The following is a 13,566-nucleotide window of genomic DNA, read 5'->3' as shown; positions in this document are numbered from 1 at the left end:
GAAATCCCTGTGGAGACATGTCCATCTGTCTCTTTTATGATTTTGATTGGATATAAAGGCCAACTTAGCTTATTTTGACTTCAACATCTTTAGCTGAGGGAATAAATTGTTACAGTTTGCAATCAAGGGTCGGCAAATAGGGGCGGCAAGTACCCTAGTGGTTAGAGCGTTGGACTAGTAACCAAAAGGTTGCAAGATCGAATCCCTGAGCTGACAATGTAACAATATGTCATCCTGTCCCTGAACAAGGCAGTTAACCCACTGTTCCTAGGCCGTCATTGAAAATACTAAATTGTTCTTAACTGACTTTCCTAGTTAAATAAAGGTCAAATAAAAAAAAACAAGGATAAGTGGACTCTGTGCCCTCCTCCTTGAGATGCAGAGTGCTTTACAATCAAGTGTTTTTTTTTGTGTGTTTTTTTTTAATTGAAAAAAAAATAAATTAAAAAAAATATATACAAAATCTGGTCCCATAACATGGCTGAAGAGCAAGGAATTATTTAGGAAGTTGCCTGATGAAATCATTATGCAGGCACAAAGTATAATAATCTAATTTGTATCCTGCAGTGTGAAAACCTTGAAAAACAAACTTCTTTCATTAAAGCCTCTTGATACATTTAAAGCCAATCTGGGTTTAATTGTGTGAGAGCTTGAGAAAGTTATTCTGCGCCACACTTGGTGCCTGGTTTCACAGTCTCACTCAGCTCCCAGGAGCCCTTTGTCAAACTAAAAATCTATTTGTTAAGACTCTAATCAACAGCCATAAAGAGAGATGTGAATTAGCAATCTACCCAAAACACAACCCCCAAACACTGTGTGGATGGGCTTTGAATAAACAAACACTGCTAGTCTGCTACCCCAGAGGGATTTTACAAGGGATACGCTATGAACAATATGGTTACTATACACAAATCTACAGAACCAGTCAAAAGTTTGGACACACCTACTCATTCAAAAGGTTTTTCTTTATTTAAAAAAACTATTTTACACATTGTAGAATAATAGTGAAGACATCAACACTTTGAAAGAATACATACAGTATGGAATCATGTGATAACCAAAAAAGTGTTAAACAAATCAAAATATATTTTGTGAGATTCTTCAAAGTAGCCACCATTTGCCTTGATGACAGCTCTGCACACTCTTGACATTCTCTCAACTAGCTTCATGAGGTAGTCACCTGGAATATATTTAAATTAAAAGTTAATTTGTGGAATTTATTTCCTTCTTAATGCGTTTGAGCCAATCAGTTGTGTGATGACAAGGTAAGGGTGGTATACAGAAGATAGCCCTATTTGGTAAAAGACCAAGCCCTATTTGGTAACAGACCAAGTCCATATTATGGCAAGAACAGCTCAAATAAACAAAGAGAAACAACAGTCCATCATTGCATTAAGACATGAAGGTCAGTCAATCTGGAACATTTCAAAAACGTTTAAAGTTTCTTCAAGTGCAGTCGCAAAAACCATCAAGCGCTATGATGAAACTGGCACTCAATGGGACTGCCACAGGAAAGGAAGACCCAGAGTTACCTCTGCTGCACAGGAAAAGTTCATTAGCGTTACCAGCCTCAGAAATTGCAGCCCAAATAAATGCTTCACAGGGTTCAAATAACAGATACATCTCAACATCAACTGTTCATAGGAGACTGCGTGAATCAGGTCCTCATGGTTGAATTGCTGCAAAGAAACCACTACTAAAGGACACCAATAAGAAGAGACTTGCTTGGGCCAAGAAACACAAGCAATGGACATTAGACTGGTGGAAATCTGTCCCTTGGTCTGATGAGTTCAAATTTGAGACTTTTGGTTCCAACCGCCGTGTCTTTGTGAGAAGCAGAGTAGGTGAACGGATGATCTCCGCATGTGTGGTTCCCACCGTGAAGCATGGAGGAGGAAGTGTGATGGTGCTTTGCTGGTGACACTGCCAGTGATTTATTTAGAATTCAAGGCACACTTAACCAGCATGGCTACCACAGCATTCTGCAGCGATATGCCATCCCATCTGGTTTGCGCTTAGTGGAACTATCATTTGTTTTTCCACAGGACAATGACCTGGCCTCCACAATCACCCGACCTCAACCCAATTGAGATGGTTTGGGAAGAGTTGGACAGCAGAGTGAAGGAAATAAGTGCTCAGCATATGTGGGAACTCTTCAAGACTGTTGGAAAAGCATTCCAGGTGAAGCTGGTTAAGGGAATGCCAAGACTGTGCAAAGCGGTCATCAAGGCAAAGGTGGCTACTTTGAAGAATCTAAAATATATTTTCATTTGTTTAACACATTTTTGGATACTACATGATTTCATATGTGTAATTTCATAGATTTGATCTCTTCACTATTATTCTACAATGTAGAAAATAGTAAAACTTTCGACTGGTACTGTATGTCCGTCCAATACCTAATTGTAGGCCTAATATTTGTCTTTGGCTGACATGTCAATTTAAAGATAACCAGAGGTTTGTTGGATAAAGCTATTCCTCACAAACATATGACCGTTTGTGCTGTTTGTGACATAATTCTGTTAACAAACTTTGCATCTGCACTGTTATTCAAGTAAATGTGTTTTTGTAAAATCTCCAGTGGGAATTATTGTGCATAGAGTTGTATGGTTTGTTTAACTTGGCAATCATTGGTTATTGTTTGGCACACATTTTAAAGGGAAAAATCTCAGCAAAATGTGAAGAGTCTCAGCATCATTCTCTTAACATGGAATTACTCCACTTGCAGAAACATGGAATGTCCTTGGTCATATGTCCAGGTATTTGGAAAACCATTAAAATACTTTTAACACAGGATGTAATATATCAGACAATGAGGCGAGTGTAGCCTGATGGAATTCATCATTACCTCTGTCTCAAACCTGTATGTACAATGCATTCGGAAAGTATTCAGACCCCTTGACAATTTCCACATTTTGTTACAAGACAGCCTTATTCTAAAATGGATGAGATTGTTTTTCCCTCCCTATAACCCCATAACGACAAAGCAAAACTGGGTTTTAGAAATGTTTGAAAATGTATATAAAAAATAAATATCACATTTACATAAGTATTCAGACCCTTCACTCAGTACCTTTGGCACACCTGTATTTGTGGAGTTTCTCCCATTCTCCTCTGCAGATCCTCTCAAGCTCTGTCAGGTTGGATGGGGAGCCTCGCTGCACAGCTATTCTCAGGTATCTCCACAGATATTCGATCGTGTTCAAGTCCAGGCTCTGGCTGGGCCACTCAAGGACATTCAGAGACTTGTCCTGAAGCCACTCCTGCATTGTCTTGGCTGTGTGCTTAGGGTCGATGTCCTGTTGGAAGGTGAACCTTGGCTGTGTGGTTAGGGTCATTGTTCTGTTGGAAGGTGAACCTTCGCCCCAGTCTGAGGTCCTGAGCGCTTTGGAGCAGGTTTTCATCAAGAAACTCTGTACTTTTCTCTGTTCATCTTTCCCTCGATCCTGACTAGCATCCCATTCCCTGCCGCTGAAAAACATCACCACAGCATGATGCTGCCACCACCATGCTTCATCGTAGGGATGGTGACAGGTTTCCTCCAGACGCAACGCTTGGCATTCAGACCAAAGAGTTCATTCTTAGTTTCATCAGACCAGAGAATGTTGTTTCTCATGGTCTGAGAGTCCTTTAGGTGCCTTTTGGCAAACTTCAAGCGGGCTGTCATGTGCCTTTTACTGAGGAGTGGCTTCCGTCTGGCCACTCTACCATAAAAGCCTGATTGGTGGAGTACTGCAGAGATGGTTGTCTTTCTGGAAGGTTCTCTTCCACAGAGGAACTCTGGAGCTCTGTCAGAGTGACCATTCGGTTCAAAGGCCCTTCTCCCTCGACTGCCCAGTTTGGCCCGATGGACAGTTCTAGGAAGAGTCTTGGTGGTTCCAAACTTCTTCCATTTATGAATGATGGAGGCCACTGTGTTCTTAGGGAACTTCAATGCTGCAGACATTTTTTGGTACCCTTCCCCAGATCTGTGGCTCGAAACAACCCCGTATCGGAGCTCCACGGACAATTCCTTCGACCTTATGGCTTGGTTTTTTCATGCAATGTCAACTGTGGGACCTTATATAGACAGGTGTGTGCTTTTCCAAATCATGTCCAATCAATTGAATTTACAACAGGTGGACTCCAATCAAGTTGTAGAAACATCAAGGATGATCAATGGAAACAGGATGCATCTGAGCTCAATTTCGAGTGTCATAGCAAAGGGTCCGAATACATCTCTAAAAACCTGTTTTCACTTTGTCATTATGAGGTATTGTGTGTAGATTGATGAGGAAAATGAGTTATTTAATCCATTTTAGAATGTGGCTGTAACGTAACTAAATGTAGAAAAAGTGAAGAGGTCTGAATACTTCCATCGTGTATTGTACACACAGTAGGAACAGCTAGAGCACAGGCAAGCTGCAGTCAGCCATTCAGTAAGTCAAAGCCAGTTAAAGTAGGTCTAGTGTGATCAGATCCTGCTCCACCCTACATTGTGGTATTCACACACAATGCTGCCAAACACATGAAATAGCACAGCGTTCTTCCACAATAGAGCTCACCAGCTTGTAGTCCAAATCTGGAAATTAGTTACCTCTGGTTCGTTCAGCCATTCCAATAGAGTAAGTTAATTGGGAAAGCATGGTGTTTTGGGATAAACGCCAAAAATAAGGTCATATACATTTTGTTCTATGAGACAATATCAGTCAGTTAACATGACCTTCATGAATTATGAGGCCTTTATGTGCTTGTGCTTGTTTTGATTACATAAATTCTTAAAAATTCACAAAACGAGATGTTAGCTGATGGAATATTATCTCATAGAACAAAACATGTAAAATCTCCTAAGCCTGTGTTTAACATATAACTTATTGTCGGATTTACCCAAAACCCTCCAAAAACCCCATTAATTTCCCCATAGGCTTTGGCCAACAAGCCTTGGCTGTGACGTGGTGAGGTTGGACCCAGGTGCAGAGAAGAGACCAGACGAGGAATCAGTGGTTAAGGATAAACACAATACTTTACTGAGAAACAGTAGCCGCAGGATCACAGTACACTTGAAAAACAACAAACACTAAGTCTCAAAAACTCACTCAGGAAACGAACACACATGGTAAACAATTCCAGCTTCTGCAAAGGACAACAGAAAACACACCTATTTTTTAACAGGGAAATCATAAAGAGTAAATTGGACACACCTGAGTGTCATTAATATTTCTAGGGCGGTCTCTGCTGCCCTCTGGTGACAGGAGGAACTATGACCGTACCCCCCTTCTAGGAGCGGCTCCAGCTGCGGAGCCAGGGCGACCACCACATAGTTGGTTGTAGTCCCGAACAAGTCCTGGATCCAGGATGTTCCTGGCAGGCACCCACGCCCACTCCTCGGGCCGTAGCCCTCCCAGTCCACCAGGTACTGCAGGGTGCCTTAGACCCGACGAGCCTCCAACAGATTAGTATAGGCCGGGCGACCATCAAGAAGTCAAGGGGGCGGAGGGGCAGGTGTGGGGGGAGAAGGGACTGGTCCTTACCAGCTTGAGACGGGAGACATGGAAGTATGGACAGACTCTCATAGGCCTGGGAAGCTGGAGGCGATAGGTCACCAGGTTGATGCGACTCAGGATCTTGAATGGTCCTATGTAGCGTGGAGTGAGATTTACTGAGGGCAACTTAGGTAAGGATCGAGGTATGCCCTTTGGGATGGGGGTAAGCCTGTGATAAAGTATATGGACAGGAGGGACCAGAGCTGGCTGGGGATTGGCAGAGGTTGGAGCAGCCCAACTGGTCGCTGTTGTGAGGACTTGCTCAGGGCCCAGGTGGAGCAGGCCGTAACGAAGGATCTCACATCCTCAATCATGTTGGGTAACCAGAATTTCAACCTCAGGAACTCCACTGTCCGATTAACTCCAGACCCCTAATTTAGAGGAGTGTTCCCATTGTAGTACTCGGGAACGGGCTGATCACGGAACATAAAATCTGTTAGTGAGACCCCGCTGGGGTCAGGTTCTCGGGTCTAGGCTTGTCGGACCGTGGTCTCAATACTCCATATCACGGGGGCCACAATGCGGAAGCTGGGGATGATGAGCTTGTAGTCCCTCTCCTTGTTAGAGACATCGTGTTGATGGGACAAGGCGTCTGCTTTCTGATTCTTGGATCCCGGGCAATAGGCTAGTGTGAAGTTGAACCTGTTAAAGAACTGAGCCCGCCTAACCTGGTGAGCGTTTAACCTCTTGGCTTCTTAAATGGAGACCAAGTTGTTATGGTCCTCCAAATCACGAAAGGATGAAGTTCCCCCTCCAACCAGTGTCTCCACACAATGTCGCCCACTTACCTGCCAAGAGCTCCTGGTTGCCTACATCGTAATTGTGTTCCGCTGGCGAGATCCGCTTGGAGAGAAAGGCACATGGGTGCAGATTCTTGTATCCCTTGTTCTGCTGTGAAAGGTACGCCCCTGCCCCGGTGTCTGAGGCGTCCACCTCTACCACGAAGGGATGGGTGGGATCAGGATGGACGAGGATGGGTCCGGAGGTGAAACATCTCTTGAGCTTCCCGAATGTCCTGTCAGCCTTGGGATCCAGCAAAAACTTTTCTGGGCCGTGAGAGGCGCTGCCACCACACCAAAGTTGCGTATATAAAAAGCCTGTAAAAATTGGCAAACCCGAGGTACCGCTGGACTTGTTTGAGTGAGGCGGTACGGGGCCAGTCGATGACCGCTCTCACTTTTATGGGGTCCATTTGGATGCTAGCAGTAAAGATAATGTGGCCCAGGAAAGAAACTTGGGATGCATGGAACTCACACTTCTCTATCTTGATGTATAGTTGACTCTGCAGGATGCGCCTCAGGACTTGTCAGACGTGTAGGATGTGTTCCAGAAGGGTCTTGGAGAAGGTAAACAAAGACGAACCGATTCAACATATCCCTAAGCGTGTCATTGACTAATGCTTGGAAGACTGCCGGTGAGTTCGATAATCCGAAGGGCATGACTAAATACTCATAGTGGCCACTCGGGCTGTTAAAGGCAGTCTTCCATTCATCTCCCTCTTTGATTCTCACCAGATTGTAAGTGTTGCGGAGGTCCAGTTTGGTGAAGAATTGGGCCCCATGGGCCAACTCCAAGGCGGCGGACATCAGGGGTAGAGGGTAACGATTCTTAATCGTAATCCTGTTCAGCCCTCTGTAATCGATGCAGGGACGCATACCTCCATCCTTCTTCTCCACAAAGAAGAAGCCTGTACCAGCTGGGGACGAAGAGGAGCAAATTAAACCTGCCTCCAGCGACTCCCGGATATAATTGTCATGACTGCTTCCCCATGGGAAGGGGGGCACCAGGTAGGAGTTCTATGGTGCATCGTATGGACGATGAGGAGGGAGGGTAGCGGATTGCCTCTTACTGAAGGCCTCCCGGAGGTCGAAGTCCTCGGGAGGCAGAGCGGAAAAGTCTTGGTCGTCAATGTATGCCAGGGAACATGGCGAGGCTCTTGGTGGGGGTCCTAGACATTTAGTCTGGCAGTTCATACCCCAGTCTAGTCGGTGGACCAGGATAATAGTGGGTTATGTAGCACTAGCCAGGGGGACCCTAGGTTAAGGCGGTTCTCAGGAGCAGTGATCAAAAGGAAACCTAGAATGGCTGAGTGGTTTGGACACACCTGAGTGTCGTTAATGTCTATAGGACGGTCTCTGCCGCCCTCTGGTGACAGGTGGAACCATGACAATGGGGGAGTTAATGCCTACAAAAAGATGCCGTTACTACTGCTCTCTATGTGAGACTAAATATTGTTCCCATAGTTCAATTATGCCCTACCTGGCCCGTCACATCAACACGTGAAAGGTAGGTACAACACACACACACACACACGTTTGTTTTACTATCCTTGTGGGGACCAAACAATTAAATCCTATTTTCCCTAACCCCTAACCTAACCCTAACCTTAAAATATACTTTTTCCTTGTGGGGACCGGTGAAATGTCCCCTTACTTGTCCAATTTTCCTTGTTTTACTATCCTTGTGAGTACTTCTGACCCCCACAATGATAGTAAAACCAAACACACACACACACACACACACACACACACAGAAATAGACACACTTGTTTTCTGTTGAAATTAACAGCCAGTCAAGCAAAATAAGTAGTAAACATATCAGAGACAGACATACAAGCAAGCGACTAAACAACAGCAGGCTGTATAAAGGAAGGATCGTCCTATGACGCAGCAGCAACAACATACTTCACACTGGGACACCATAAACAATCAAACACTTCACTTTTTAATTATCCTAAGAAGCCCTTATGCTCAGTTCAGTCAAAACCCAGACAGGGTTTATACAACAGCTAAGGGTCTAGTTTATTATTCACATGCTCAGAAAATCATTACAAGAGCCTTAATTGTGTAATGCATTAAATACTTATGTGACATGGAACATATAATGCAATTCAAATTTCAGTGTAAAACAGACTATAAAGTATAGTTGAATCTAATATAAATTTACGGCAAATCTAAATGACATTAAACAGTAAACTAGTCAAAATATTTAGAAGATATAGCCTATAATGAATGACTGCTGTAATTGAGAGATCTATCTTAATGATTAATGTGTACGGCATGTGTCCAGTGGGCGAAAGTGTGATACAGTTACAGTATTATGCTGTCACAATGACAGAGCCCTGGGTTCATTTGCTAAGGATGTTATTGGGGTTATTGAGTCCAACACAGTCAACTCAGTCAAACACATGTTCTGGGTGTTCTTTTGTAAGATGGCCTCATGCTCACCCATGTTCGGACCCCTGACTGACAGTCCCTAACACTAAACATCTGAGTTTGTAACTCACTAACAACAACCCAACACATTCACGCTTGCTGCACTAACGTACACACAAAGACACATACTGTACGTGTGCACACGCTTCACACACACACACACACACACACACACACACACACACACACACACACACACACACACACACACACACACACACACACACACACACACACACACACACACACACACACACACACACACCTCTCTAAGGAGAACAATGATGATCATTCTTTCCCTTTCAATAAGCGCCGACCTATCCTATTGGAAAATAAGTCCTCATATTTTCTGTATCGTGGCAGAACAAATGGCCACAGTTCAGAGAACTATTCAGAGGTCGTTACAGGGACAGACAACGATAATGTCCACTCACTGTGTCAGGTTTGGACCCAGAAACAATAGGAGACTACTCAGACTACCACCTGCATCCCAACAGGCCAGCTAGACACTGAACAGATATGGAAATAAAGAGGGGATTTCAGGGAAAGTTCTTTATTGCTTGTATTGTAGAACTTGAGCCTTTTCAGAAAAATCAGAGTGATGATCTATGGCCCTCTAGTGGCCATCAAGGGAAGTTGTACCCGATGTCTCCCTGGTTGTACATCACAGAGCAAAATGAAATCATCAACAGGGACTACAAGAAGGAGTGAAGTGTGCTTCTGAACTGATTATTGGAAAAACACCATTACCCTCTCTGATATGTAAATGCAGTGTGTGTGATTATTTCACACAGACAGACGACTCAGCATACAAAAAGTAAACTACAATATTTGATAGAATAACATTGATTAATACTTGTCAATTCAGTTACTTTTTGTCGGAAGGACCCAGAGTTTACATTTTCTTTTCAGGTGGAATATTGTTTCATATGGATAACAAAGAAAGAGGAAGTAAAAGGGACGTGTGATTGTGTGTGCGTGTTTCAATTTGAATGTTTTATTAGTCATATGTACAGGATACACATGGTATACAACGTCCAACGAAATGCTTATTGCAGGTTCCTTCTGGACAATGCAACAACAATAAGAAATAAAAAAATATATAAGAATATTATTTAACTAGGCAAGTCAGTTAAGAACAAATTCTTATTTTCAATGACGGCCTAGGAACAGTGGGTTAACTGCCATTTACTTTATGAACATAAAGTAAATGGCTCAGTAGAATAGAATAAAACTTTTAGCATAAGAATAACACACAATTTATAGTCCAATATTTACACGTGTTTTGGGGAAGGGGGGATTGGAGGGTAGTGTTTAAATTGTGCAGTGTAATAATAAGAGTGGTTGCAGCAGTTGTGATATGTGTGTAGCATGAATGTACATATACAGTGCATTTCAGAAAGTATTCAGAACCCTTGATTTTTTCCACATTTTGTTACGTTCTTGCCTTACTCTAAATGTATTAAATACATGCTTTCCCTCATCAATCTACACACAATACCCCATAACTACAAACTGAAAACAGGTTTTTAGACATTTTTGCAAATGTAATACAAAAACAGAAACACCTTATTTACATAAGTATCCATACCCTTTTCTATGAAACTCAAAATTGAGCTCCGGTGCATCCTGTTTCCATTGATCATCATTGAGATGTTTCTACAACTTGATTGGAGTCAACCTGTGGTAAATTCAATTGATTGGACATGATTTGGAAAGGCACACACCTGTCTATATAAGGTCCCACAATTGACAGTGCATGTCAGAGCAAAAACCAAGCCATGAGGTCGAAGGAATTGTCTGTAGAGCTCTGAGACAGAAAAGTGTCGAGGCACAGATCTGGGGAAGGACACCAAAAATGTCTGCAGCATTGAAGAACACAGTGGAACCACCAAGGCTCTTCCCAGCCAAACTGAGCAATCAGGGGAGAAGGGCCTTGGTCAGGGAGGTGACCAAGAACCCGATGGTCACTCTGACAGAGCTCCAGAGTTCTCCTGTGGAAATGGGAGAACCTTCCAGAAGGACCACCAACTCTGCAGCACTCCACCAATCAGGCTTTTATGGTAGAGTGGCCAGACGGAAGCCACTCCTCAGTAAAAATGCACATGACAGCCCGCTTGGAGTTTGCCAAAAGGCACCTAAAGGACTCTCAGACCATGAGAAACAACATTCTCTGGTCTGATGAAACTAAGATTGAACTCTTTGGCCTGAATGACAAGCGACACATTTGGAGGAAACCTGGCACCATCCCTACGGTAAAGCATGGTGGTGGCAGCATCATGCTGTGGTGATGTTTTTCAGCGGCAGGGAATGGGAGACTAGTCAGGATCGAGGGAAAGATGAACGCCGCAAAGTACAGAGATCCTTGATGAAAACCTGCTCCAGGGCGCTCAGAACCAGACTGGGGCGAAGGTTCACCTTCAAACAGGACAACGACCCTAAGCACACAGCCAAGACAATGCAGGACTGGCTTCGGGACAAGTCTCTGAATGTCCTTGAGTGGCCCAGCCAGAGCCCGGACTTCAACCTGATCGAACATCTCTGGAGACACCTGAAAATAGCTGTGCAGCAACACTCTCCTTCCAACCTGACAGAGCTTGAGAGGATCTGCAGAGAAGATCGGGAGAAACTCCCCAAATACAGGTGTGCCAAGCTTGTAGTGTCATACACAAGAAGGCTCGAGGATGTAATAGCTGCCAATGGTGCTTCAACAAAGTACTGAGTGAAGGGTCTGAATACTTATGTACATTTGCAAAAATGTCTAAAAAAATTGTTTTAGCTTTGTCATTATCGGGTATTTTGATTGATGAGGGGAAAAAAATATGTAATACAGAATAAGGCTGTAATGTAACAAAATATGGAAAAAGTCAAAGGGTCTGAATACTTTCCGAATGCACTCTGTGTGTGTGTGGGTTGGTTCTTCTATACATGTGGGGACCTAAAATCCCCAAAAGTCCCCTCAAGGATAGTAAAACAAGAAAAATTATCCCTTGTGGGGACTTTTCCCACATCTCCATAAGAACAAAAGCTATTTTAAATTTAGGGGTTCAGATTAGGGTTAGAATTAGGGTTAGGGTAATGGGTTAGTCGTTAGGTTTAAGTTTAAGAGTTAGATTTAGTTCAAGTTAGGGAAAATACGATTTTGAATGGAAATAAATGTTACGTCCCCAAGAGGGTAGAAGAACAAAACGTGTGGGTGTGTGTGCACTGAACTATGGGTCCCCTACCTGAGAGGCTGCGAGGTCTTGCTTCGGCCAGGTCAGAGATGGCCCCTGCAGTGACAGTCTTCTTCATGCGTGAGCCTGTGGCTGCTGCCCCCAGGGCAGGCTTGGCCAGTGTGTCATCACTACTGGCCCTCTTCAGCTAGAACAATATACACATACATACACACTCAGTCAGGATTTAGCAAACCACAGATTACCTTACCAATTGGAAAACATCCTCAATCTACTAGTATTAAATTGAAAAGCACTCTCAGACAAATAATCATGCTGTCAATGCAACCCTTTTTGGTTCCAGGTAGAACCCGTTTGGGTTTAATGTAAAAACCCTCCGTGCAAAGGGGATAGCTGAAGAACCCTTTTAGGTTCTAGATAGCACCTTTTTTTCTAAGAGTGTGTATGCTTTGTGAAACCCCGCCGAGATCAGTGTCTGCACGTGATGCAGAGGTAGGCTAATTCAATTGAACATTTATTTAAATCATCCAAATGGACAGAGATGCTCTTAGAAAAATGTAAGGGGTGGGATCTTCCCCTATCTCCCTCCCACCTGTTCCACTCCCAACCTCCCACCATTCATCAAGGAGATGTTGGGTGTGTTCAGTGGTGCCCCTGTCATCTACTGTGTCTGGCACCACTCACCCTGCTAAGGCGCAGGTCTGTGGCCAGGGTGTTGGAGGATCTGGAGGTTTTGATGCCTGTAGTTGTGGTGGAGGTGGTGGTAGAGGGGGCAAGGGAGGCTTGCTTGGCCCTCTCCTGGAGCCCTGGCTTGGGCAGCACTGCCTTGGCCATGCCCCCTTTCAGCATGACTCTGTCTGCTATACCTGCTGCCTACAATGGACAGGAGAGAGAGAGAGATAACAGGGTGTAAATATTATTATGAATACATGGGTATGACACAAATGCTTCAGTCATTGTGACCTCTGCTGGTTGATATTATGAAGTAGAACTGAATCACGATTAGCCTATATATTCAGTAAGGGTTTACATTATTTAGCTTATTTCAATAGAAATAAGTGAAACATGGCCCGCGGTATTAGATAAACTATTCCAGATTCACATCAAAATAGGCTACCCTTTGGGTGGCATCTGGTACAGGAAAAGATGACTACATCTTATCAAGCAGATATTGGGTACATTTGGTACAGTTGTAAAGTGAAAGGGAGACTACTGTAGGCCTATACGTTTGAGAGAAGAGAGAGTAGGGGATAGCTGAGTGTGTGAAGGGGTGGTTAGCGGATATGGTGCTGCCACTGATGGCATTTCAGCCTGTGCCAAGACATACAAGACAGTGTATGGGTATGACACCACTCTGAGCACAGCTGAGGTATTGAGACTGTCAACTCCCGCTAGTCAGGACACATCCTGTTACAAAGCTGAGAAAACACAGCCTCCTGTCCAATCAGATCTCCTCCACACCACTGGGACTGGAAACCAAATATAACACAACACACTCAGACCACACAACTGAGTTGGTTTGAAGGCACTTAACTAGGGGAAGATGCAGATTGTAATTTAACCGGCAGTGGCTTGGCATCAATAACCAATGCACATGTCTGTTTGCCAAATAGAGACTAATATTCTGAATAGCCTACACATAATGAAATATGA

At 43.7% G+C, this 13,566-nt stretch overlaps 1 protein-coding gene across 2 annotated transcripts in view; it reads right to left on the bottom strand.

The window, feature by feature from the left end:
* The window catches only part of LOC109892746 (cytospin-B), a 165,013-nt gene that overhangs the window by 97,384 nt on the left and 54,063 nt on the right, over positions 1–13,566 (bottom strand). For both annotated transcript variants that reach the window (XM_020485495.2, XM_020485496.2), the window contains exons 2-3: positions 12,598–12,786; positions 11,965–12,100 (exon numbers count right to left, since the gene is read on the bottom strand). In XM_020485495.2, coding sequence (XP_020341084.1) covers positions 11,965–12,100; positions 12,598–12,762 — 301 coding nt within the window. In that variant the 5' untranslated portion in view covers positions 12,763–12,786. The remainder of the gene's footprint in view (positions 1–11,964; positions 12,101–12,597; positions 12,787–13,566) is intronic.

This window comes from Oncorhynchus kisutch, linkage group LG6 (assembly GCF_002021735.2).
Source record: "Oncorhynchus kisutch isolate 150728-3 linkage group LG6, Okis_V2, whole genome shotgun sequence".
Taxonomy (NCBI): domain Eukaryota; kingdom Metazoa; phylum Chordata; class Actinopteri; order Salmoniformes; family Salmonidae; genus Oncorhynchus; species Oncorhynchus kisutch.
The sequence above is the reverse complement of the archived record's forward strand: the minus strand, read 5'-3'. Positions and strand labels throughout refer to the sequence as shown.